The sequence below is a fragment of the Trachypithecus francoisi genome, unplaced genomic scaffold, assembly GCF_009764315.1.
Source record: "Trachypithecus francoisi isolate TF-2019V2 unplaced genomic scaffold, Tfra_2.0 Lachesis_group5, whole genome shotgun sequence".
Taxonomy (NCBI): Eukaryota; Metazoa; Chordata; class Mammalia; order Primates; family Cercopithecidae; genus Trachypithecus; species Trachypithecus francoisi.
In genome coordinates, this window is record NW_022681470.1 from 17,312,750 (window position 1) to 17,340,621 (window position 27,872).

Below are 27,872 nucleotides of genomic sequence, written 5' to 3' on the forward strand. Positions count from 1 at the left end.
GGATGTCCTCTTTAGCATCTGCCCACTGAGAACCACTGGTTTTGACTCAGACTCATGAGGAACGCATAAACAGTTCCATCAGAGTCCAGGTTCCCTGTGCTCCTGTGCGTGGCACAAGCCCCAGGGATCCTCTCTGCAGGGCCCACAGCTAAGTGGCAGCCAGACTGCAGCTCATGCCTGGAACTGGGAAGGTGAGGGGAGATGCCTTTAAACCTTTGGCTGGAAGCATTTGAAAGATCAGGGGATGAGATCCAGGCAACAGAAGCAAGTCTCGAGTATTGGACAGTCAACCTAAAGAACTAAGGATTTGAATCAGTTGTATCAGAAGTCCTATCAAGGTGAGAGTGGGAGAAGTCTTTTTCTCGTGTTTTTTTTTTTTTTTTTGAGACGAAGTCTCGCTCTGTCGCCCAGGCTGGAGCGCAGTGGTGCGATCTCGGCTCACTGCAAGCTCTGCCTCCGGGTTCACGCCATTCTCCTGCCTCAGCCTCCTGAGTAGCTGGACTACAGGCACCCACCACCATGCCCGGTTAATTTTTTTTTTTTTTTTTTTTTTGTATTTTAGTAGATATGGGGTTTCACCGTGTTAGCCAGGATGGTCTCCATCTCCTGACCTCGTGAAACGCCTGCCTCGGCCTCCCAAAGTGCTGGGATTACAGGCATGAGCCATGGAGCCCGACCAAGTGGGAGAAGTTTAAAATTTTTCTAGCTCTAGTCAGGCTCAAGAGATTTTAGAAATCGATAGAGTTCACTTTGACCTTTTTTTTTAAAAGGAAAATTGAAACACTGCTTTTGTTAAAAGTACGTATTTCAATTTGGTTCCAAGAATTCGGCACGCGACTGGCTGAGCACAGCCTGACTCCCAGCCTCAGTTAACGAGCTGGTAGGGGTCCTTGCTTCATCCCCTGGGCCCTGCGACTCTGCTCTCCCGCTTCCTCTCTGAACCCTGACCAGCCAGTGACCCCATCCAGTCCAGTTACCCCTGACAGTCCAGTGACCCCATCCAGTCCAGTTACCCCTGACCAGCCAGCAACCCCATCCAGTCCAGTTACCCCTGAACATCCAGTGACCTCATCCAGTCCAGTTACCCCTGACCATCCAGTGACCCCATCCAGTCCAGTTACCCCTGACCATCCAGTGACCCCATCCAGTCCAGTTACCCCTGAACATCCAGTGACCTCATCCAGTCCAGTTACCCCTGACTAGCCAGTGACATCATCCAGTCCAGTTACCCCTGACCATTCAGTGAACCCATCCAGTCCAGTTACCCCTGACCATCCGGTGACTTCATTCAGTCCAGTTACCCCTGACCAGCCAGTGACCCCATCTAGTCCAGTTACCCCCTGACCAGCCCAGTGACCCCATCCAGTCCAGTTACCCCTAACCAGTCCAGTGACCCCATCCAGTCCAGTTACCCCTGACCAGTCCAGTGACCCCATCCAGCTAGGAGCAGCATCTGGAGTGGCCCCAAGCCCCGCCTCCACACCCCCACTTTCCAATCGGAGCTCTTTCACTGCAGCTCCTCCACTCTGCCAGGCTCCTCCTGCTTCTCAGCATTGTGTGTCATTTACACCTGGGGCAAGTGGCCTTTCCAGACCTTACTGGAGGTGCAAGCTGTGTGGGAGTGAGCATGGCAATGTAAGACTTCCTTTTCTTTAGTTTAAAATGGCCACGGATTTTGCAGGTAAGGACCTCCTGAGCTCACAGATTCTGCATGTGTGGTCCTCAGTCCACAGACTTGCTTCATCCCCTGGGCCCTGCGACTCTGCTCTCCCACTTCCTCTCTGAATCCTGACCAGCCAGGGAAATAAAGAGCTTTATTTCCCCTCCCTTGACATCTGTGGATGGGCAGCATGCAGAGTAGGACTCTGGTTCTGGCCAGCATTTGCTGATTTCATAATGGGGTAAGTTATGCAAACTTTACTTAACTCTGTAGGGTCTCTGAACCCACCTTGCTCATTCTGCTATCATCTCTGATCTTCTTGCTCTTGGGACAGAGAAAACTGATTCTTGCCTCAGGGACTTTGGACTTGCTATCCCTCTGCTGCCTGCAAAACTCACTGCTTAGATTCTTCTCCCTCCTTCTCCTCCACCTCCTCCTCCTCCACTACCTCCTCCTCCTCCTCCTCCACTATCTCAGCCACCACCTCCTCCTCTTCCACCTCCTCCTTCTCCACCACCTCCTCCTTCTCCACTATCTCAGCCACCACCTCCTCCTCTTCCACCTCCTCCTCCTCCTCCACTACCTCCTCCTTCTCCTCCACTACCTCTTCTTCCTCCTCCTCCACTACCTCCTCCACCTCCTCCTCCACTATCTCAGCCACCACCTCCTCCTCTTCCACCTCCTCCTCCTCCTCCTCCACTCCCTCCTCCTCCACTCCCTCCTCCTCCTCCACTACCTCCTCCACTACCTCCTCCTCCTCCACTACCTCCTCCACTACCTCCTCCTCCTCCACTACCTCCTCCACTACCTCCTCCTCCTTCTCCACCACTTCCTCCTCCTTACCTCAAATCTCACCCCATGGCATCTACTGCTGCCCCTTCCTCTGATTCCTCTTCATAGCACCTGCCACCATCCAACATTCTATTATATATTTGTTTAGTGTCTATTTCCTGCTTGAGAGTGTAAGCCCAATCTTGTGAGTTGGTAGAGTTGTTCACCACTGCATCTTGAGCATGTGGAATAGTGCCTGACACATGGTAGACACTCCCCAAGCACTTCTGAATGAACAAATGATTGTTGTTGAACAAATGATTATTTTTTTCACAAATGGGAAGCCTCAGATTCTGACTGGGTGCTTCTCACTCCAGCTCACATGGCTGTCAGGGGCTGAGCTGGGACTTAAACCTAGGTCCGTGACTCTGGTGTTCCGACTCTCCCACCCTGCCACACTCTGTGCATCATAGGTCCCCCATGGCACCGAGCTGCCCCTCAGACTGCATGCCTCTTTTGCAAGAAGCACTGACTGAACTGGGGCCAACCGCGGCTCACCCCTACATTTCATCTGAATGAAGTCCAGCTGGTGGATGGCCTGCAGCAGCGGCTCGCTGTCCAAGGTCAGATCAAACTCCGCAGACACTTTTGGCTCCAGGGCGCCTTTGACCCACTGCTCCTGAGACACCTGGACGCGTTTGATCAGAGCATCTGAGATCTTAAAGGAGAGCAAAGAGTTTAAGGTTTTGCTTTGCAAAGGAAAAATTGTGCAGCCAGGGGTGAGGAAGAGGTAGGGGCTTTGTCTCCATGGACTCAGAGATAGAAAAGGGTTGTGCTCTCGAGCCATGGCAGAGATTAAATGACCCCTGCCCACCCAGCACAGGCTGTCTAAAAATGCATTGAAATATTGTTTCAATCATATTTCAGAATCACATGAAATGAAAAGAAGCACTTGCTGCTTAAAGAGAGTGTAGCAAACACTGTTGAGAAATACAAGATGCTTTTTAAATATACAAATGCATCCCTCATTAGATCTGTTTTCCTAGATCTAGTACTTTGCAAAGTGAAACATACTAGCAGTTTGCCCCAGTGTCTAAAGAAAGCATATTCCACACCCCTAAAGTTTCTAAGCCCACATCTGCCTCCTGCCCGTGTGTTTCCTCTGAGTTGTTCTGCAACTTCTGCTCCAAACTTGACTGCATCACACCCATGGTTCTGCTCCCCTTTGCTGGAAAGTCCTGCTTATCAGACATTTGCACACGTCCCTGACGAGCCAGGATCTCGTGTATCTTTCTTGGGAAATAATCAAAGGGATTCATCATTTTCCCCACTGACAGAGGCTGAATCACTGCCATATTCCTGAGAGATACTCATGACCCTGAGTCAGCCTGAATGCAGGAGAGATGGCCCTGAGAAGATTGCACTGTCCCTGTAGGCAGCTGGTCACCAGCCATGCCTGTAGGACTCTGCACATTGAGATAATGGGCCATGTGGATTCTGCTAACTTGCTTCTTCCAGTGCAACCTGTCCAGCTTGTTTGGCAAGACTGTCCTTTCCCGTGTGTGGGGAAAATGTTGCAGTGAGGCATTTCAGCCCTACAGATGATGTCATGATGTCATTTCACCTCCTCGTTTCATGCGTGCTGCAAAATTAGGTCACATCTAGTGAGAGTCAGAGCCAAGGTGAGACCCTAGGTCTTCTGGAATCACTGAGCAAAGGAGAATCTACTCAATCCAAGCCAGGAAAGGATCTTGACTGGAATTTGGACTGATTTGGGGAACAATGGGGCAGTTGGAGGAAGACTACCTGGTGTCTTCCAGGGGCAGGCTCACCTGTAAGAACCCTGAGGGGTCATTCTCCTTGATCACCTCCAGGCAGTACTCCATCAGTCCGGTGGACTGACGCAGCTTCAGTGTGCAGTGATTGATCTGGTCCCAAACCATCTGCAACGGAAAGACTCCTCTAAGTAACTGTCTCCTGAGAGGAAGAGCAGGCAGGCCACAGCAAGAGTCAGAGAACTAGCACCAATACAGCCTGGAAGAAGCGGCGCTGGCCTGACCACCTCTCATCCACTCCTGTCTCGGCTCTGCTGCTGAGCTCCGTGTGTCCTCTTTGCTGGGAAATGAGTGGACTCACTTCCCAAGAAGCAGGGCTACAACACCCAAAACAGAAATCTTTCTAAACTCATGACAGTCATGCAGAGAAAGAGCATAATCTGGAACTCTCCATACAATCAGTGACCAGCTTCTTGACTGGCTTCCGACCTCTCCGTGGCCCTGGATAACGCGATGGTCTTAGCCCCCTCACTTATGAACCATGGGATCATCTCCAGCATGCATTTCTGCTTTTCTTGACAGTAATATTTTCTGGTCCACTTATGAAATGTCTCTAGCATAGATGGAGCTCCTCAAAGAGTGACAGCCCGTCATCAACTCAGAGAGTTCATGGGTGCCTGGTTGAGTCAGGGACTCAGTGTGATGTAAGGGGAGAGTCTTGTCTTCCCTTGGTGGTAACTGGCTGTGTATGTTATTGCTGACTGTTGAGGACGTGAGCTATCAGAGAGGACCTGAAGTAGGGGACAGAGCGGGAGACCTGAACAGGGTCAGGGCTAGTCACTGTCATTGGTCACTTCTGCTCTGCAAAATGAGAACAAGAATAGTCCCTTAGATAGAAACAGGGAGGGAGAAGGTGGGCTTCTGACTTGAAATCCTCAAGATACAGGGCATATTGATTCATCTCTGTCAGGTCACATGAATATAACTGAACCAGCTGGTGCATCCCTTCCTTATCTCATTCATTCATTAGCTCATTCATTCACTCACTTAGCCAATATTTACCCAGTGCCTACTGTGTGCTCCACCCCACGCTAGGTGCAGAGGATGTGGCAGGGATTCAATGTGTCAGTCTCCCAGGTACCTACCTTCAACTTGTGTTCCCTCTCCTTTGTCACCTTGGTGAGCAGCTTGGCTTTCTGACGAGTTAAAGCATCCACAAGGGCATCACACTGAGCAACCAGGCAGGCTTCGTAGTCCAGTCCGTTTTCCTGGCAGAGGTCGGGGGTTGGTTGGGAAGAAGCAGAGAGTTTTAGGGGAGAAGATGCTAAAATCTGGTGAATGCTATAGACAAAAATATATTTCAGAGAAGTTCATCCTAGAGTTCTCTATAATGTTGTTAAATTAGAGACAATATTTATATGAATTAAGGCAGGTACTATGAATCTCAGCACAGCCATATGGCAGAACATTCTGTAGTCATTCAGATCTTGCTCATAGGGCATTTTTAATGCCATGGGAAAATGCTCATTAGAGACTGTTAAGAAGGAAAAAAGGCAGGATACATGCTGTTCACAGCATAATACCATACATTGTGTGTGTGTGTGTGTGTGTTTAAAGTAATAGAACAATATGTATCAAAGCGCTGAGAGTGGTCACCTCAGATGGGGGATATTGGTGAACTTTTTCTTATCTGTCTATTTCCCCCTATCTTCCAAAGTTTCTGTAACACCTACTTGTGCTTTTTTTTTTTTTTTTTTTAGATGGAGTCTCACTCTGTCACCCAGGCTGGAGTGCAGTGGCTCTATCTCAGCTCACTGCAAGCTCTGCCTCCCGAGATTATGCCATTCTCCTGCCTCAGTCTCCCAAGTAGCTGGGATTACAGGTGCCTGCCACCATGCCTGGCTAATTTTTTGTATTTTTAGTAGAGATGGGGTTTCACTGTGTTAGCCAGGATGGTCTTGATCTCCTGACCTTGTGATCCACCCACCTTGGCCTCCCAGAGAGCTGAGATTACAGGCGTGAGCCACTGCGCTTTTTATAATTGGAAAAAAGTAAGACAAACAAAAAAACAATAGTGCTCTTGCAGTAAAGTCTTCCTCAGTTTTTAAAAAACTCCTTCTGGGTCTCAATGTGGATCCAGACCTCATGTGCTGAGCTGAATTTTGTCTTCCCAAGTTCATACATTGGCGTCCTGACCCTTCCCAGTGCCTCTGAACATGACTGTATTTGGAGACAAGGCCTTTAAAGAGGTCATTAAGTAAAATGAGGTTGTATGGGTAGACCCTGGTCCAATATAACTGGTGTCCTTATAAGAAGAGATGAGGACACAGATGCACAGAGGTCAGACCATGTGGGGACACAGGGAGAAGATGGCCATCCACAGGCCAAGTGGAGAGGCCTCAAGAGAAACCAACCCTGCTGATGCTTTATCTCAGACTTCCAGCCTCCAGAGCTATGAGACAATAGATTTCTGCTGCTTAAGGCACTCAGTCTCTGGTGTTCTGCGATGGCAGCCCCAGCAGGCTAATGTATCTCGTGTCTGTGAAACATGGGAAACATTATGACTTAAAATGTCCTGTGGCTGAAGTCTGCACTTAACTTGTTAGGAAGGGTGGTTTTTAAGAATTTAAGGGGCCAGGCGCAGTGGCTCACGCCTGTAATCCCAGCATTTTGGGAGGTGAGGCGGGTGGATCATGAGGTCAGGAGTTCGAGACCAGCCTGGCCAACATGGTGAAACCCCGTCTCTACTAAAAAATACAAAAAATTAGCCGGGCGTGGTGGCAGGTGCCTACAATCCCAGCTACTCAGGAGGCTGAGGCAGGAAAATTGCTTGAACCCAGGAGGCGGAGGTTGCAGTGAACCGAGATCACGCCACTGCACTCCAGCCTGGGTGACAGAGTGAGATTCTGTCTCAAAAAAAAACAAAAAAACAAACAAACAAACAAACAAAAAAACCAAACAAACAAGAATTCAAGGACCCTCAGTCCCTTTTCTTCCTCCAGATATGTCAATGCGTTACGGATTTCTCATCTTATGACCGGTTCCTCTACGTGTGCACATTCACACAGGAGCACCTGTGTGTGCACGTTCTCCCCTATAGACAGACCCTGAGGCCACAGATGGTGCCTCAATGATCTTTGTATCCTGTGCTGGGCTCAGTACCTGACACAGCATAAGAGTTCAGTAAACACATTTGTTTAGAAAATGATGCATTTATATTTTGATGCATTGATGACATGGGCATATTTGGCCACAAAAGCACCATATACAGATGCCACCTAGGACGACATGGCATGTAGAGTGCTAAATCACGTCTTTCCAGCTCTCTCTGACTGGCTCTGTGTAAAAGTCCTTTCCTGTAACAAGTGTCGCGTGTGTGCCAATGAGTTGAATATGTGATACTTTCAGCACCCAAGGCTATAGGATAGGACACATTAACCTTCTAATGTCCATCACTGAGAAAATCCTCACCACAAGACTTTTCCTTTCTTCCTCCTCTTCTTCTTCTTCTTCTGCTGCTGCTGATGCTGGCTGCTGCTGCTGGCTGCTTCTTCTTCTTCTTCTTCTTCTTATCTCTTCTTCTTTTTCCAATGCTGCTGCTGCTGCTGCTGCTTCTTCTCATCTTCTTCTTCTTCTTCTTCTTATTCTTCTTCTTATTCTATCTTCTTCTTCTTCTCTTCTTCTTCTTCTTCTCCATTCTTCTTCTTCTTCCACTGCTGCTGCTCTCCTTCTTCTTCTTCTTCTTCTTCTTCTTTCTCTTCTTCTTCTTCTCATTCCTTCTCCTTCTTCTTCTTCTTCTTCTTCTTCTTCTCTCTTCTTCTTCCTCTTCTCTCTCTTCTTCTTTTCTCTTCTCTTCGTCTTCTCTTCTTCTTCTTCCGCTGTGCTGCTCTATTTCTTCTTCTTCTTTTCTTCTTCTCTTCTCTTCTTCTCCTTCTCCTTCTCCTTCTCCTTCTCTTCTCCTCTTCTTTTCTTTCTCCTCCTCTTCCTCCTTCTTCTTTTTCTTTCTTCTTCTTCTTTTTTTCTTTGAGACAGACTTTCGCTCTTGTTGCCCAAGCTGGAGTGCAATGGCACAATCTCAGCTCACCGCAGCCTCTGCCTCCCAGGTTCAAGCGATTCTCCTGCCTCAGACTCCAGAGTAGCTGGGATTACAGACACCCGCCACCATGCCCAGCTAATTTTTGTATTTTTAGTAAAGACAGGTTTCTCCGTGTTGGTCAGGCTGGTCTCAAACTCCCTACCTCAGGTGATCCACCCGCCTCGGCCTCCCAAAGTGCTGGGATTACAGGCATGAACCACTGCGCCCGGCCCCTTTCTTCTTATTATGATGCACAATGTGCAAACTTTCCACACTGAATATTTCTCCTGACGTCAGAGCTGTGCTCACCTGGATCTGCTGCAATATGTTCTTCAGCTGAACCAGAAACTCCTTTGCTTCCTTTGCCTTATCCGAAACTCCATTTAAGGCCTGAGATAGTTGTGCCTGAAAAAGATATCACACATTAAAAAGAAAAAGTAGGTGTGAAAGGCACAGAAAATTTGCACTTCATCATAAAAGCTTATGTTTTTAAGAGGGGATAGGACTGATCCCACGCATCTGCTGTTCTCGTTGATGCAGGGACCACCACTGACCCATGATCTCTATGACATTTGTTTCTTTTTCCAGCAGTGGTAGATTGGCCTACACTCTCCTTTCTCATCCCCAAAGCTGGATAGAGGTAAGGAGCACTCAACTAATGGGTTGAAGCAAACAGGTCTACCCCTGATGTTTGCAGAGTGCAAGACAAGAAGATAAATAGAGTCCTTGGCTTGGCCTGGCCCCCTCTATCCATCATCAGTACACGCTTGTATGGACATTCCAGACCCCAGGTCAAGTTCCGTCCACCCCATCCCTACACAGTCATCTCCTGGCCTGGGGTGCAAACCCTGGGGCCTGGTCTGCCCTGAAGGATAGACAGGAAGGGGGCTGTGGGTCCTGGAACTGGACTAGGTGTACGGACTGGTAATCCTATGGCATCCTGCAAAGGGGCACACAGGCTCCTATCCTGGTACCCTTAGCCCTGGGGATTCCTAACCTTGCAGAGAGGGGTGTGGCCAGCAGAGGTTTCTGAAGCACGAGGACCAGTTGCTGTGGCCCAAGGGTGAAACTGCAAGCTGAGCTCAAATCTATGGCTTTTGACACCAGGCTTCTTTGTAACAAACCACGTATACACACAATTGAATTTGCCTTTAAAACCTAGCTATTGAGTAGACGTGACCTTGATTTTTTTTTTTTTTTTTCTTTGAGACAGGGTCTCACTCTGTTGCCCAGGCTAGCATGCAGTAGCTTAATCATGACTCACTGCAGCCTCAACCTCTCAAGTTCAAGTGATCCTCCTGAATCAGCCTCCTGAGTAGCTGGGACTACAGGCATGCAACACAATTAGTGCCCAGCTAATTTTTGCATTTTTTAGTAGAGACGGTATCTCGGAGGCTGTATTGCCCAGGCTGGTCTCAAACTCCTGGTCTCAAGTGATCCTCCCACCTTGGCCTCCCAAAGTGTTGGGATTAAAGGTGTGAGCCATCACGCCCGTCCAGACTGTGACCTTGATTTTCAACATGACTCTCATTTTCCACATTAAAAAGCTGAGGATAGAACAAAGCAGTCAGAAGGTCCAGGGTCTCCTTCTCCCCCAAGTCCCCTCCCGGATCTCTGCTCAGATGTCACCATGTCAGTGAGGACTTTCCCCACGACCTTGTGCAATAGCCCTCTTGCCTTCCCCTGGATAATTCTTCCTCCTAACAGTTGTCACCACCCAACCTAGAAAACTTGTTTGCTGTCCATCTCCAAGTCCTAGAATGAAGGACAAGGGCTTTTCTGGGTGGCTCACAGCTTATCCTGGCACTGGAAGAGCACCCGGCCCGTGGTAGCATTAAATAAATATTTGTTGAATGCATGAATCAGTGAATGGGATTCTTTAGACCACACCAACGGTTGTCAAAGTGTGGTTCCAGACCAGCAACATCAGCATCGCTGGGCGATTTGTTGAAATGCACCGTCTCTGGCTGCACCGCAGATCTGCTGATCAGAGGCGGTGGGTGAAGCCCTGGAGTCTGTGCTATACCAAGCCCTCCAGGGGCCTCTGATGCAGTTTGAGATCCCCCTGGACTGTGCAAGTGCAGCCTCCGCTGAAAACCTATGGAGAAGATGGCAAAGGGAGCCCACGAAAAGACACAGGGTGTAGGTGGAAAGACAAGGAAGGGGGCCTGGTTCCGAGGAGCACCGGCACACAAGGGGAGGTTAAGGTCTGGGCTCTGTCTGCTCAGACAGAGCAGGAGCCTCAGGCTGAGGATCGGCGGAGGTGCAGCTCCTAGGAGAAGCTTTTCCCTACACCATGAACCTCACCATCCCTAGCCCCACTTCAGTGGGTTTAGACTCTCCCCTCTGTAGCTGGCCCACAGTGTACCACCATCTGTTGCCAGCACCTAGGCAGTGAAACATCCCATAGAATGTACAGTGATGGCAGAAGCGTCCCAGGTCTGCTCTGTCCCTGGCGGTAGCCACTCGCTGCCTGTGGGTACTGAGCACTTGAGGTAGCTAAGTGACTGAGGAGCTGCACTTTTTGTATTATATAGGGTAAGTTTCAACTGCCATGTGTGATTAGCCAGTGGCTAGTCCTGGAGAGTACAGGTTTGACACCCATCTGATAACCTACAGGTCACATTTGGCAGGTTTCCTGATTAACCGCCTGGGGAAGGACTTGTGATTCATGGCTTACATCCTGTCTCTGAGTAAAGGCTCTTACCCTGAGGCCCTCAAATCCTACTGTGAGTTCCTCAAAGTGTTGACATACTGATTAATACATAACCTACTGACATCAAAAAGGACACTGAAGCCAGGTGGGGTAGTTCATGCCTGTAATTCCAGCTATTCAGAGGCAGAGGCAGGAGAATGCTTGAGGCCAAGAGTTTAAGACCAGACTGGGCAACATAGAGACACCTCCATGCTGCACCCCCCGGCCCCGCTTTCCTCCTTCATCCTCACCTTGTCTCTATACAAAATTTTAAAAAATTAGCTGTACATAGTGGTGTGTGCTTGTAGTCCCAGCTACTCGGGAGGCTGGGGCAGGAGGACAGCTTGAGTCCAGGAGGTCAAGGTTACAATGAGCTATGATTATGACACTGTGCTCCAGCCTAGGTGACAGAGTGAGACTGTGTCTCAAAATAAAAATGACACATTTGTTTCTGAGTCACAAAGTTTTACTGATCATCTTGCACATAGAATGTTAGCCTGTGTGTTGTCATCTGTAGCCAATGAATGTAACCTCTGTGTTGCAGCCACCAGTGGAAAAGGAGTTCTCCCTTCTCCTACACTTTCTAGCTAAGTCTTCCAACCTGTGACAGGCTCTGGAACACGCCCAGCTTTTTTGGTGCATCTTCCCCCATCGAGCCTCACACTTGGCTTCCAGTGAACCTTTATCAAATTATTTCTGCCTCGACAGCCTTAATTTTGCCACATCCTTAGTGGGATGCAGGGCCCAGGACAACTCCACCCATCCCAAGATACTCACCCTCAAAAGGAGGCTGAGGGGTCAGCATTATTCACAGGCCCTGGGGGGTGTCTTTAATGACAGGGGCTTTTAAGTTGAAGTTTATCAGGGACAGGGAAAGAATAGCAACCCCTCCCCAAGACACCCACCCAAAGCATGGGCCCCCTGGGGCTGTGGCTGGCCCCTCCTCTCTTGGTCAGCTCAGCCTGCAGTTACAGAACACACAGACCTGGGGCTTCAACCACAAACATGGATTTCTCAGAGTTCTGGAGGCTGGAAGTCCGAGATCCGCATGCCAGCACGGTTGGTTCTGGGTGAGGGCCCTCTTCTGGGTTAGGTCCTCACAGGGTGCCATGGTTTGGATATAGTATTTTTGGCCACATCAAATCTCATGTTGAAATTTGATCCCCAGTGTTGGAGGTGGGGCCTAGTGGGAGGTGTTTGGTCACGGGGGCAGATTGTGCATGAATGTCTTGGTACCGTCCTCCCCTCCTTCTTAGTGAGTTCTCACTGTATTAGTCTCCATAAGAACTGATGTTAAACAGAGCCTGGAAGCTCCCTCCTCTCTCTCTCGATTCCTCTCTTGCCATGTGATGCCTGTTACCCTTTGCCTTCCACCATGAGTGGAAACTTCCTGAGGCCTCACCAGAAGCAGATGCTGGGGCCATGCTTCTTGTACAGCCTGCAGAACCATGAGCCCCATAAACCACCTTTCTTTATAAATGACCCAGACTCCAGTATTCCTTTATAGCAATGCAAATGGACTAAGACACATGGATTTTCCTTGGTGTGTGCACAAAGAGGAGAGAGAGAGCTTGAGAGAGAACTCAGGTGTGTCTTTCTCTTTTTATAAGGGCATTAATCCTATCAGAGGGAGCTCTGAGCACATCTAAACCTAATTACCTCCCAAAGGCTCCACCTCCTAGTATCAGCACATTGAAGATTTAGGCGTCAACATATGAATTTGGAAGGGACACAAACATTCAGTTCCTAGCACCTCCCACTCGTCATACAGTCCTCAGTGGAGAGACTTTGTCTTTTGTCTCTACATTTCTATCCCACTCTGCTGCACAAAGTAGGAGCTCAAAGAATGCTCCCTGGCTGAATAAAAAGCAAAACAATGGCTTGACTAGAGGTGCGTGCAAAGAGTGGGGTAGATCCCTGCAGATTCATCGCCGCCGCTAGCACCTCCCTGGAGGAACTCAGCAAGCTTGCTTCTGTCTGAAAGGCAGGGTAGTTAGGGTCACGCACCATCTGCCCAGTACCAGGGGCCAGGATGGCTCTGCCCCAGCCAGCGCCAGCCTTCCAGGAGCCCAGCCCTCCCCAGAGCCTGCTGACCTGCTTCCTGCTTGGCAAAACGACCAAGGAGCTTGGCAAGGAGCCCAAGAACAGAGTGGTTTTGAAGGCGACCTGTGACCGCTGGCTAATGCCTGACTGAAAGGGGACAGTCTCACAGTTCAGTGGACACTGCTTCCAGGTCCATCAGACTTGCCATCTAATTTTTCCCTCCACTGCTTTTTGATGCCCCCTTGGTGAGGTCACCTCAAGGCAAGCCACATTGGGGCCTGCGGTGTGCTCAGCCACGTGTGGGCTCCAAGTCCTGGTGTGCAGCCATGGAAGAGCCCAAATGGGCAGTGTGAGGGCTAACCGCTGTCGAGGGATGTCCTCATAAGCACACACTGGTCCTTTTCTTCAACCCAGTCCTTTGTGTGTGAATGACCACAAGTCACTTCTTCTCACTCAGGGAATAGCATTGTGGAGATCAGACGTGATAATTCTAGTGGAAAAGGAGCAAAGGTTTTTGCAGTGAAAGAACAAAGGATTATTATTATTATTATTATTATTATTTTAAGAGATGGAGGTTTGGAGCAGTGGCTCATGCCTGTAATCCCAGGACTTTGGGAGGCTGGGGTGGGAAGATTGCTTGAACCCAGGAGTTTGAGACCAGCCTGGGCACCACAGTGAGTGCAACCACACTGGGTAATATAGTGAGATGTCGTGTCGACAAAAAATTTAAAAATTAGCCAGGAGTGGCGGCATGTGCCTCTAGTCTCAGCTACTTGGGAAGCTGAGGCAGGAGGATCACTCGAGCCCAAGTTGAAACCCTGTATCAAAGACAGACACATAGAGATAGATAGATAGAGAGAGAGAGAGAGAAACAGAGAGAGAGAGAGACAGATGGAGATCTGGAGAGCCTTCTCTGCCACCCAGGCTGGAGTGCAGTGGTGCAATCACAGCTCACTGCAGCCTCAAAAACCTGGCCTCAAGCGATCCTCCTGCCTCAGCCTCCCAAAGCACTGGGATTACAGGCCTTAGCCACCTTGCCTGGCCTCTCACTCTCTGAAGATGGGTGGCCCAGGAAAGCTGCATCAGCTGCCTGCCCTGCTGCCCCACTGCACCCTGGAGATCTCTGCCTTGAGCATGTTGGAGTGCCACATGGTACGCAGCATAGTACCCGACATGCAGAATGTGCTCCGTAAATATTTGTGTCAGTGAATTGATTTTGCTCTAGATTTTTGTCTGACTACCTCCCTGAGATATTCAAGTCTCAATCCTCTTCCACACCGGGCATAATTAAAATGGCCATGTGGTCACTCCTAACCCACTGTTTCTAGGGCATGGAGCCCCATATGGTCCCGGGCACCAGCAGTCTGACCCTACTCTGGGGACTGACCTGCTTTTTATGACTTCTGGGTGTTAACTATTTCTAGGTTAACTGTCACCACTGACCTGGTTCGCATTTAGTCACACTAGATGGGACTTCTGATGCCCCCCACACCTGATGCCCTGTCTCTATTGCATACCAGGGGATTCCTCTGCCCTGCCCTGCTCTCCCCGCTTACTGAGCAACCTGCCAACAGCTGGGGAAGCCCCCCACCGTCGCAACACCCCTTGCCCAGTCTGCGGAGAGGGGCTTTGTTTTCTAGTCTTCTCTCAATGGCCAGGCCTAGGCTCCAAGAGCCCAGTAACCGGAATAAAGATAACTTGCAGGCTTGGTGTGGTGGCTCATGCCTGTAAACCCAGCACTTTGGGAGGCTAAGGCGGGAGGATCACTTGAGCCCAGGAGTTCTAGACAAGCCTAAGCAACACAGCAAGACCCCTGTCTCCATAAAAAATACAAAAGTTAGCTGAGTGTGGTGGCACACACCTGTAGTCCCAGCTACTCAGGAGGCTGAGGTGGGAGGATTGCTTGAGCCCAGAAGTTTGAGGCTGCATTGAGCTTTGATTGTACCACTGCACTCCAGCCTGGGTGACAGAGTGAAATCTTGTCTCTTAAAAAAAAGATGATGAATAAATATAACTTCTCTAGTGTCCAGCCTAAACTGAGGCTCAGAAACATGGTGGGGAGCCTTGATTACCCTGCGATTGAGGCAGATGCAGCAACAGGCCTGGAGACTGGAAACAAGGTGTGACCCACGGAGTCCCTGGAGGTGACTCACAGGGATGGGAGAGGGAGGAGGTGGGCACATGGAGACCCTGGAAATGGGGAAAGAATAGGACAAAGCAGGGTCCTGAGAGGGAGACTCCTCCCCCATGAAACAGTGGCAGCCAGACCTCCCAGATTCCCCAACCCACTGGCTTCCCCACTCCCAGTCTGCTCCCAGGATCCAGTCCCCCGCCCTGAGGATCCAGGCCACAGAGACTTTGCTCTATGCAGCATGAGGGATTGATGGTAAAGGCACAGGGGAGAGGGCGGGCCCCTGGGTAGAAGTCCACTTAGGGAGGAGCCAGCTCAGCATTGGCTATGAAGGGAGCAATGCTGGGTGGCAGTCCCTGCTATGTTAGGCTGGGGTCCACAGGCTGAAGGGGACCCCCCTGAAACAGAAGGGGTCATTGGCAGAAGAACTAGGAGCCAGGGGTTGACCCAGGCAGCCTCTCTCTGCAGTGACTGTGGCCCAGATTTGGGGAGAGGTCCCCTGAGGCAAAGCAGCTCAGAAGATCAGTTCCTATCCCTGCAGCTCCCTGTGTTTGGGTCACTAAGCCAGTAAGGAGGAGACTTGGGATTGGAATGGAGCTCTCCAGATGCTGATCCAGTGTTCTGTTCAGTGCATCAAAGCCACCTCCAACTCTCAGAACCCCTACATGGAGCCTGCTGCCACGACTCTGTCAACACAGACTAGATCTCTTTGAAGGCGCCACCACTGATGTCATCTAGGGCTATTGCAAAAGAAGAGAACCCTCTGGGAGGATCTGCCTTTCCCTGAATCCCCAGGCTCACTCTGTCATGTGTTCCTATGGGACATTAGTTTCTTGTCACTGCTGTGACAAGTTGCCATAAACCTCATGACCTAAATCAACACAAATTTATCATCTCATGGTTCTAGAGGTCAGAAGTCCAAAATGTGTCTCACAAGCCTAAAATCAAGGTATGGGCAGGGCTGGTTCCTTTTGGAGGCTCTAAGGGAAAATCCCCTTCCATGCCTTTTCTGGCTTCTAGAGGTCACCCACATTCCTTGGCTTGTGGCCCCTTCCTGACATCGCTCAACCTCTTGTGCTATGGTCTGAATGCTTGCATCTCCCCCAAATTCGTAGGTTGAATCCTAAGCCCAGGAGAGGTGGTATCAGGCAGTGGGGACTTTGGGAGGTGGTGAGGTCATGAGGGTGGACCCCCCATGAAGGGGATTAGTGTCCTCATGAAACAGGCCCCAGAATGAGGACACAGTGAGAAGGTGCCATCTACGAATCAAGAAAAGGTCCTGTCAGGCACCAAATCTGCTAGGCACTGATCTTGGACTTCCCAGTCTCCAGAACTGTGAGAAGTATATTCCTGTTGTTTATCAGTCCCCCGTCTATGGTATTTTGTTATAGCATCCTGAAGATTAAGACATCTTGCTTCCATCCTCACCTCTTATGATTAACTCTGATCCTCCTGTCTCCCTCTTACAAGGACCTTTGTGTTGACATTGGAGCCAGCTGAGGATAAAGCAGGATAACCTCTCCATCTCAAGATGCTTAACTTCATCACATTTGTCACATTTGCAAAGCCTTTTCACCACATAAGGTAACATTCATGGGTTCCAGGGATAAAGATATGGACGTCGTCCTTGGAGTCCATCATTGAGCCTGCTATGACTGGCAATTAAATTTATGTTTTTTAAAAACCTCATTTCACATGTGGTCACAGAACTGTTCAACGTCTGCTGCTCAGAGGACTGTGGACTCAAAGAGATCATGTCGGATTTATCCAGTGTTGCATCCCCAGCTCAGAGCCCGGAGGCTAGTACACAGGACCCACTCTAATTGGTGGCTGACTGAGGGTCTCTTTCTACCTGGATTGTCAGCTTTCTGCTGGGCCCATGAGACAGTTTTCAGGGTAAGATCCACCCAGAGAACCAATATCCACCAGACACAGATCCACCTGCTGAGGCCAGAAAAGTGTATCTTATGGAGAACAATGTCATTTTTGTGCCACAGGGCAAAGCTCTGACTGCCCGAACCCAGTCACAACCTGGACTTGATGGCCTCTCCTCTCCTGTGGTGGGACAGGATCAATAGCAACTGGTGACTTCCCATTAATAGCAATCACAATAACAATCGACAGCTTACTAAGTGCTGAGCTCTTTACATGCCGAATTTAGTTGATTCCTCATAACCTATCAAGGAGGTGCCATATTAACACCATTTTACAGAAGAGCAGACAGGTTCAGAGAGGGGAAGTAATTTGCTCAAAGTGACACAGCTAGTAAGTGGTACAGCCAGGGCTCAAACCCAGATTTTTCTGAATCCAAAGCCGATGCTCTTTGCACTCCATTACACTGCCCTTTGGATATTCAACCAACATGGAAGGAGGACAAAACCTAGGTTCCCATTAAAATCCCTCAGAGGCAGGGCTGCTGGACTGAGACCGTTTGCCATCTTCCAGCTGCATCTTTATTCTCCGGGGGACCCCTATCCCTGGCATTCTGTGTGCTCAGGCAGGGTTGCCTGTCTGCCAATGACAGTTTCATCAGATCCAAGCCCCACTCTCCAGTTCATTAGGATTTCAAATGTGCAGCTGTGTAGGAAGCCTCCACAGCCACTTTGCGAATGTTGATAAAGCAAAGTTGCCATCAGTCTGGGCTTTGTCCCTGCACTGCAGGGGACACATGGAGGGAGGATAAGACACTGACCACCGCCTCCTCCTGCTCCTGTCCCACACAGAGCAGGGTGTCTGGGGGAGGCAGAAGCAGCCAAGACTGCCTTGAATAGCAATATGGCACCATGTAACACTGGTTCCAATGTGATTGAGGGGTGGAAGGGATTATGTGGACACAGCCATAGATCACGCTCTCACAAAGATGTCTCTGTGAGAGTGGGAGAGCGTGGGAAGCAAACATGGATTGGCAGGGCAGGGACGTGCAGGCAGCTCTCCTCTGGGAGAGAACACAAAAGAACAGGACTTGCTTTTCTCTAGGAAGGGAGATCCCATAGATACACTCCTGTCACTTCGCATCAGCCAAGCTTTCATCCTAGGCCTCTGGAGTGCTGAGCTACTTTCTTTTCCCACAGCCTAACCAAGCATCTGCCTGCCTGGGTCTCTCTCCAGAAGCACTACAGCAGCTCCTCTGTGCCTGGCGTGGGTCAGAGAGTATGCCCACTATCCCTCTGGCTACCCAGCCACTTGGCTTCCTTCTGCCCGCCTTTCCTACCCTGCCTCCTGCAGTTTGACACACCACTTGAGAGACAGTAGAGATGGGGCGTGTGTTAAAACAGGAGCCAAAGCTTCACTGAGAATTTCACACCATCATTGGGCACGAAGGAGGTTGTGAAATGGACCACAGGGGATTACTCTCACCTTTTTATCTGCCCTTCAGTGCTAAGGTATTGTTTTTTTTTTTAATTTGTGGCTGATAATAATGCCTAATAAGTTAAAAATGCCCTCATCTGTTGGCAGAACAGTAGAAATAAATGAAAAATGTAAAGGACTCATTTTTTAAAAAATTAAAAGGCAGAGGCTCCTGGGTAAGCAGAGAAATTGATTTCTGAGCATCTCCTGAGGGAGGCACGGATACCACTGAGGCACACTCCTCTGCTAGGCAGGTGACCTCCTTATCCTTTTATCCTGAAATCCTACTCCCCACTTGGGGAACCCGGGGCCAATGGAGGCAGGTCTTTTCCCTGCATCTTCTTTCTTCCCCATTGTTGCTCAAATGTGGCTATTTTCCTTCATCTTCTTAAATGCTGTCTTGCCAGGTAAAATATTAAGAGGGATCCAACAACCAACAGCTGTGACTTCCTGGTCACACCATTTGCCTAGGAAGCTTTCAGCTTTCTGTTTTTAGACTTAGATTGATCTCCTGGTCGAGAACCATATGCTTGTGAGATGGGCATCCTCATTAGCCTCGCTGGTGAGGCAGCTGTGGATGTTGTGGGATGTGCGGGTAAAGCCGTCTCCTTCCTCCAGCAGAATGATGAAAGCTGCCCAGACAACCTGAGAAGCACCTTCCCATCATCCAAGCTTTCATCTTAGGCCTCTAGAGTGCTGGGCTGGGGAAGGCTGCCTGGCATTTTCACATGATTGGAGATACTGCTTAATGCAAGTCTGTACCCTGGATCAACCTCAGGGGAAGGGCCATGGACAGAATTGTGTCCCCCAAAATTTAGACGTTGAAGTCCTAACCCCCAGCATGTCAGAATGTGACTGGACTTGAAGAGATGATTCAGTTAGAATGAGGTCATTAGGGTGGGCTCTAATCTGACAGGACTGGTGTCCTTATGAAGAGGGGAGATTTGGACGTAGAGACAGACATGTGCGAGAGAAAACACCACGTGAAGATTGGAGTTCTGCTGCCAAGGATCTATGAGGAGCTGAGAGAGGCCGGAGCAGGTCCTTTCCAGAGCCTTCAGGGGCAGCACAGCCCTGCCGACACCTTGATTTCAGTCTTTTGGCTTCCAGAACTGTGAGATGATATATTTCTGTTGCTCTAAGCCACCCAGTTTGTGGTGCTTTGTTCTGGCAACCCTAGCAAACGAATACAGAGGGACTAAAAGGAGGTCCACAGATGCGCTGCTGAAACCAGGAATCCAGAGCAGGCCCAATCTGTCCTGTTCCGACTAGATGTGCGCTCCTTCTTCAGGAAGAAATCCTGTTTTTGCCAGAACATATTCTTGTCTCTCCTTCTGGCCTTTTGGGCTCAAGGTCTCCACTGCTGTGATTCACGCAGAACAAAGTGGGAGCACCTCAGCCTGGCTGTCAAGCCTTTCATCCATTCACCGATGCATTCATTCAACAAGCGTCTGCCAGCCGCCTATCAGGAGGGAAGTGAGTTCTGCTCACGGGGACCATCCCCTTCTCTTTCCCTGGGATAATCGGCTACCCAAGCACCTACCTTCCAGAAGACCCCCGCCTCCTTCTCTTCTCCCCTAGTTATGCGCCCTTGTCCCAGCTGTCACCGCCATTTATCACAGCCATCTCCAGTTCTAGCTCAGCTTGCCCACATCCAGCTCAAATCCTCCTTTTCCATGAAGTCTTCCCTCAGACTCCATGAACTCGTGTGGTCCGTCTTCTCTGTTCTGCCGTCACCTCTCGCTTACCTCCGACTGTGGCCCTCGCCACCATCTGTCTGAGGTCTTAGTCACTCATCTACTTGACTGTGTCCCTCACTAGATCAGGACCTCCAGAGTGAGCTGTTCAATCATCTTTGTGTCCGTAGTACAGAGCCTGTGCAGAACGGCCACTCAACCGTGTCTTCTGAATTCACTGATTTCGTGCCGTGTGCTCTGGGGAGCTGTAAAAGGGCAGGACGCATCTGGGCTCCCCTAGGCAAAGGTCCCAGCGCTGCAGCCCAAGGCATCCTCTATGTCTCCTACTAGGGATCCCACTTCTCCCTCTTGATGTGGCCTCCCCTCACTGCCTGTTCATCCCAGCTCACTCCCTGGTCCTGCAGTGGGGGCCGGAACACAGACTTCCTGGGGGTTCCGCTGTGTTGGGAGCTCCTGGGTTCCACTTGTTTGGGCTGTGTTAAGTTCTTCCCCACTTCAGATGAGGAAAACAAGAGCCATTCCCCCTTCTTACTTTCCTTTCTTTTCTTTTCTCAGATCCCTCCAGTGTAGGAGGGTGGAAGGGAGAGCTGGTCCAGGGGTGAGGGGAGACTCCTTTCTCACGGGGAGTTTTCAGATAAAGGCTCTGGGAATCCTGAGAAGGGTGGAAGGTGTGGGAATGGATGCCGTGGAGTACAGGCTGGCACATTTTCCATGGAGCCAGCAACTCGGATTTAGGTGCCAGCAGATGGTGACCGAGGTGCCCTGCTCTCTGGAAGTCCGGGCACCAGCTCAGCTCCACACTTGCCTAGGCCCAGCGAGCAGAATAAGCTAACCCTCCCCGACCTGCCGGCCACCCATTCAGGAGCACTGCTGGGTGTTTATCCAGCAACCCTGAGTGCTGGGCTTCAGGGTTGGGCCCTGAATTCAAACCCTAATTTTACGTGACCTAGTTTCTTGCCCTCTATGAGATTTTGTGTCTTCACCTGTGAATTGGGGTAATGATACACACCCCAAAGACCTGCCTCAAGGTGTAATGATGGCGTGCATGGAGGGTCCTGGGTTCAGGGACTGGCACTCTACTCATGGTGGTTCTGGGTAGAATGAGAACCCCAGAAAGAGCTTCCCCAACAGCTGCAGGGACCATTGTTTTCCTGCCGTTGACCTTCCATTATCCTCCATAACAGTATCCCAGTTTTGCTTTGAGAAGTTGCCTTTTCTCCACTGAGTACAGCCTGGTGGGGCTGGAATTAGGACTCTGGTACCACTGCCTTCTGACAAGGGGTAGGCACATTCCTGTGTGAACCCTGAGAAAGCCAGCCCTTCGAGATGGATGCTGAGGGGCTACCCGGGTCTGAATTTGAGTGGTGCTGAAAGCCATTTGCCTATTGCAGGTTACATACATGCCCTGTGCAAGCCAAACAGTAGCTCAATGCTGGGGCCTTCTTAGCTGTCTGTTCCTGCTCACACTGCCAGAATCAGCTGCTGCTGAAGTCCTCATTCTGCCACCTGAAACTGACCAATGAAATGTGACCTGTGGTCAACTTTAACATCAGCAAATCAGAACTGAACAAGCTTGCATCCTTCAGATGCAGTGGGAACTGGAATTAGAATCTAAGCAGAAACTTTTTCTATGCAAGATAGCCCTTCTCTTTGTTCTGGCAGACGTGCCTTGGTTTTATACTGAAGACTGAGTCTCCCTGGTTGGCAAACTGCTGGTTGGAAAAAAGTCTCTTTTTAAAAACATTCCTTTTCAGTTTTCAGTGGATTCGTTAACACCCTATTCTAGGCCAGCAGGATGACAACTCCTTGGAATTCAAAATTGAACAAAGAGACAAAGAGACCTGGAGAGATGGGTGTTTGTTCCATAGTTCCTTGAGCAGACCCCTGCTATTAGAGTATTCCTGTACATGCTGCTTCTTCAAACTTGGGGAAGACTTTGGAGCCAGAATGCCTAGGTTTGAATCCCAGCTCACTGACTCTGTGACATTAGGTGAGTCACTTACTCTCCCTGCCCCCATTTTCCTCAAATGTAAAAGGCGGGTAATAGCAGTAGGTACCTAACAGAGTTATAATGAGGATTAGGTGACTTAATAAATGTAAAATGCACCTGGCACATACTCAATGCTATCTATGTGCTCCCTGTTGTTACAGTTTCAAACCTGGCTCTCAAAGTTCCTATTGATTCTGTGAGTACTTAAGAAAAAAGCAATTTTTTTTGTTTTTTGTAGGAAGGGAGAGATGGGGGTCTTACTTTGTTGTCTAGTCTGGAGTGCAGTGGTGCCATCAGGAAGCACTGCAGCCTTAAACACCTGGGCTCAAGTGATCCTCCCCGCCTCAGCCTCCCAGGTAGCTAAGATGTTGGGCACGTGCCACCATGCCCGAGTAATTTTTATATTTTAATATCTTTACGTTTTGTAGAGATGAGGTTTGGTGTGTTGCCCAGGTTGGTCTCAAATTCCTGGCTTCAAGTGATCCTCTTGCCTCAACCTCCCAAAGCGTTGAGATTACAGGTGTGAGCCACTCTGCTTGGCCTGTTTTTCTGATAAATTCCCTTTGATTCAAGTTAGCCAGAGTCGGATTCCTTTGCTCTCAGTGAAGGACTCTAGTTGATTTAATGGTTAGGATGCCCAACAAACGCAAAGACAGCTATGCTATAATTAGTGATTCATGCTGAGCCTTGGTATAGTCCATGCTTGTGGAGATGGTGATGATCAGAGGTCTGTTCTTTTTCCCTTCCACAACTCAGCTTCAGACTCTGACTCCCAAAATCCTGACTGCTTAGGACTTCCCACGAGCTTCTGCCCTGAGGCTTGCAGGGAGGAGCAGCCTAGTTTGTCAACAGTGGATTTTAAGCTGGCAGGATTGATATGTCAGAGCCACCAACCAAATTTTCTTAACTAGAACATAACGCTGAAGTCAAAATAAAAAGAGGCGGGACTGATGGGCAGTACTGCCAGAAACGGACTTCTGGTCATTAGCTATATCCGCAGGCACACGGGGGCTTCTTCCTCTGACAAGGCGGCCAGTGAGTGCCAAATGACTTTCAAAAGCTCACGAGCCAGCCCCAGAGTCATTGGGCAATCCATGCCTCCCCTTGGACTTGGGCTTGTCAGTTGAAGTGGGCAGGCAGAGGCAGAGCTGGTACCCACCCTCAAGACGCAAGCCACCTTCACACGACCTGCCAAGCTGCTGTGTGCCTGTGTGCCTGTGCCCTCGCCATTCATCTGCCGGACGTGCCCTTTCCTGTTGCTGCACTGGTGCCCCACGGTCATCCAAATCTCAGCTCAAGTGTCCCTCCCTTATGCCAGATTGTGCGACCTCCCCCTTCAAGTGCTATTGAGAAGTCCTTTTTCTGGGCCCTTGCACCAACAAGATGTGGATCTCTTTCCATTCTACTGCCATCGTGTATTTACTATTTTTTGTTTGTTTTTTAGGACAGGGTCTCGTGTTTCCCAGGCTCATTTAAAACTCCTGGCCTCAAGTGATCCTCCCAGCTTATCCTCCTGGACAGCTGAGAATATTTACTTCTTCCTTCACTAAATTGTGCCGTCTTGGGAGATGAGACTTTGCCTGTTTAATCTTTGCATGGGCTACCAGTGTATGTCCCATAAATATTTGTTGAATAAGTGAATTAGTTACTTTTTAATTGGACAACACGACAGAGAAGTTTCTAAAATGAACCAAGGGTCAGAAGCAAGGACCAGAGCTCTACTTTAGCTTTGCACCTGATACGAAATATTATATTAGAGCAGTCACATGATTTCACTTCTTACACTTTGGGGTAACCTACTAGAGCAAGGCCCTCATTTGTCACCAGCCATGTGAAGATATGAAGAGAACATGCTCGGGAAGTAAGCTAAATATATCAAACCATCCCTTTAAAACAGGCTCCAGAAGAGCTAGGCTTATGTTTCTACCATTCTGAATTATAGCAGAAGAAATAGATTTTAAGCCAAATAAAACTATCCAGAAAAAAGATTCAGAATAGAGAAAAGAATTTCAAAGGAAAAGCAGGTTGTCAATGAAACGGTGTTTATTCACTCTGGATAGTGTGCCCTATTCCAGGAGTTGTATGTATGGTGGGAATGTCTACCTCTCTACAGCTGAGGGAATCATGGGAAAAAGCCACCAAAAACATCAAGACTAAAAATAAGTCTAAATGTGGACCTAGTAGAGGACATTGCTAGATTTTTAAAGTTTTTTTTCCTCATTTTTCTGTGACCAAAGGAAAGGATAGAAACATTTTGGCTAATGACCAGGGGAAGGCTCAGAAGAGAGAGGCAAGAGTGTGAAATGGAGAGAGCATGGTTGTATCAGACAGCTTAAGCTAGTGACACTGCAGTAACAAACAGCACCCCTCAACTTGGAAGCTTCCAACCACAAACATTTACTTCTTGCTGACACTGAGTGCCCATTGCAGGTCACCTGCAGCTCTATTTCCCATCCTCTGCATTTCAGGATTCAGGCTGAAGGAGCTTCTCATTTGAGGCATAGTAGATTCATAGCAGAAGAAAAGGAGCTACAGCCCAAACACACGCTGGCTCTTAAGCCTTCTCCTGGCTGGGCGCGGTGGCTCACGCCTGTAATCCCAGCACTGTGGGAGGCCGAAGAGGGCGGATCATGAGGTCAAGACATCGAGACTATCCTGGCCAACATGGTGAAACCCCATCTCTACTAAAAATACAAAAATTAGCTGGACATGGTGGTACATGCCTGTAGTCCCAGCTACTCAGGAGGCTAAGGCAGGAGAATTGCATGAACCTGGGAGGCAGAGGTTGCAGTGAGCCAGGATCGCACCACTGCACCCTAGCCTGGCGACAGAGCAAGACTCCATCTCAAACAAACAAACAAACAAACAAACAAAAAAACCTTCTTCTGAGAGGTGGCACTATCCATCCCACTCACATTTCATTGACCCAAGCAAGTTACAGGGCCCAGCCTTAGAGTGATGGGACGAGAAGTATAACTCCCAGAGGGACAGCAGAAAACATTTCAACAAATGATAAAAATCTAGCAAAAATGGCCTCTACATTCAGACAGACCTTGGCTTTACTTACTAGCCCTGTGCTCTGGGGCCAGTTTTCACTCTCCTACAGAGTGCATATGTTAGAGAATTTATTGCCTACCTCTAAGTTGTGGCAATTAAAAATAAATAGCATACTAACACATGTGACTTTTTTCTTCCTTCCCTTGATTCATCCAACTCCTCCTCCACCATCAGCCCCTTCCTCCACACTCCAGGCTGCCATCTTCAATGCAATAGATTTGGCAGGAGCATCCAGATATGACTTAGGGTAGAACAGTATCTGAGAGGAGGGTGCAGGAGAGGGAGACTAGCACGCTGGGAGGGAGATAAGAATGAAATTGTTCTTAAAGACAGGATCCTGGGTTCATATATTTACAGAGAGGTAAGAAACCAATCCATAGAGTGTTTTTTCTAATTAGAGAATGTTTTTATAGAACTTTATCTTGAAGAGATCATAGGATAAGCATGCAAAGATGTATATACAAGAATGGTCACTACATTTAAAAAAATATTTAAAATTTATGAACCGCCTAAATGTTCAGGAATAGTGATTAATATAAATGATGCAATATCCACATAACTGAATACTCAGCACCCATTAAAATGCCAATGTATTTCTACATTCGTTGACACATAGGATGATCTCTAAGATAGATTGTTCAGTGGAAAGCAAAGCTCTTTCCCTCAAACACCTCAGGACATTTAAGCATTAGGGCAATGTTCTGCTGCAATGATAACACTTCTCGTTATAACCCTGGATGGGTCATATTTTCAATATACTTACTTTTGGTGGCTGTCACAAAGGCACAGGAGAAAGTTGGGAGGATGAAAAGACTCCCTTTGAAACCTGCCATCTCTCCTCCATCACTTCTCCTACTCTTTGCCCAGTCTGCAAAAAACAGCTGAGGGAATCATGGGATCCTCCCCAGTGCCCTCTAATCAGCACCACATTGCCTCTCCCCTACTTAAACCTTCCTTCTCCCCAACTCACACCTGGAATAGAAAATTCCCCACTTCTCTGCTAGCTTCAGAGGAGCACAATCTGGCTGAATATTTTCAGAGTATGAGGAAACAATGGACTTAACCTACCTGAGTTAGTAACTTTCAATTTTCTTTCAATTGCCAGCTCTGTTCTTGTTTTGTTGTTGCACCCAAACCCATTTATGTCTAGTGTTGCATTATTGGAATGCTAAGCTTATGAGAGTTATTCATATCCTACTGTTCAAGGTCATTGCCAAGGTCTGATTGCAAAAATTCAAAAAATTGCAACCTCGGGCATAAATGGGTTAATGACCACTGTAACATTAACCAACTAATTAAGGTTTTTGTGTGTTATAGGCTGAACTGTGTCCCACAAAAAGTCACATGTTGAAATCTTAGCCCCTAACCGGACCTCAGATGTGACCTTGCTTGCAAATAGGGCCATTACAGATGTAAATAGTTAAGGTGGGGGTCACACTGGAGTAGAATGGGTTCTAATCCATTATGACTGGTGTCCTTACAAAGAAGAGACATTTGAACGCAGACATGCATGCACACAGGGAGAAGGCCATGTGAGATTAGACTTCTGCTGCCACAAGCCAAGGAGCCACCAGAAGCTGGGACAGAAGCCTGGGGCAGGTCCTTCCCAGTGCCTTCAGAGGGAACATGGCCCTGCCAACACCTTGATTTTAGACTTCCAGCCTCCAGATCTGTGAGACAAGAAATTTCTGTTGTTTTAACCTACCCAGCTTGTGGTAATTTGTGATGGCAGCCTTAACAAAAAATGTATTATGTACAGCTTTACCTTCTAACACATATCCTTACATATATATTCACAAAAAATCATATTGTATATACGCTTTCTCCACATCATAAGAAGTGGGTGTTGGGCTCCCTTGGACACAGGAGAAGCAGGCCAAATTTCTCATATTTTCAGGAATAAACTGAGTGCCCCAAAGGTGTAATAGGAAACTTTTCCTAACCTCATCTGACTTCATCCTTACGCCAGCATTTTGTGTGTAAGGAAACTGGCTGAGAGTGGTTAAGAAACATATCCAAAGATGTATAATTCCAAATGGAACCCAGATCTTTTTATTTAAATTCCAACCATCTTTCCATTATATCAGCCAATGATAGAGCAGAAAGCTGGTCCAGGCAATCCCAGAATAGACCTTTCTAGGCACCCATTCAGTGCGGGGAGGGGAAGTGGCCTTGCCAAAGGGTCAGTGAGCTCAATTAGGTTAAATGCTGCTTCTTAGCCCTACCCCAAGGTTGACTAAGGTTGTTTTGTGCCCAGCCTTGGACAGGAAAGCAATTCCCTCCTTTCACAGCATTCTCAGCCTTGGGGCTCAATAATAATTGTGATGATAAGAGTGGCTTTCTTTTACTGAACACGCATATGTGGTGTACACTGTCAATTCCTTCAAATGTATTATCTCATTTAATATGCCGTCAGTTCATGGCAAGCGGAAGAGTTTTAGGACTGTTGCCTTGCAACTAGCTTTTTTATTCCCCGTATTCTCCTGCCTCTATAGCACCAATGATTTTAGTAATGTCAGTCTAGTAAACTTACACTCAGTGTGTTCTCTCAAAAGTTGAAGCAGTGCTAACATCTGGGAAAAGTCACACCAACATTTCCCAGCTAGCTTTTTTCATGTCACGAGCTCAGC

At 48.5% G+C, this 27,872-nt stretch overlaps 2 protein-coding genes across 2 annotated transcripts in view; one reads left to right on the forward strand and one right to left on the reverse strand.

Moving 5' to 3' along the window:
* The window catches only part of TRIM67 (tripartite motif containing 67), a 54,249-nt gene that overhangs the window by 11,373 nt on the left and 15,004 nt on the right, over positions 1-27,872 (reverse strand). The window contains exons 2-5 of the mRNA XM_033196951.1: positions 8,591-8,686; positions 5,352-5,474; positions 4,264-4,374; positions 2,990-3,149 (exon numbers count right to left, since the gene is read on the reverse strand). Of these exons, the coding sequence (XP_033052842.1) occupies positions 2,990-3,149; positions 4,264-4,374; positions 5,352-5,474; positions 8,591-8,686 (490 nt within the window). The remainder of the gene's footprint in view (positions 1-2,989; positions 3,150-4,263; positions 4,375-5,351; positions 5,475-8,590; positions 8,687-27,872) is intronic.
* Positions 18,483-21,027, forward strand: LOC117074982. The gene is given in 4 exon segments (XM_033196949.1): positions 18,483-18,533; positions 19,877-19,978; positions 20,823-20,896; positions 20,898-21,027. Coding segments are annotated over 4 exon segments (357 nt in total).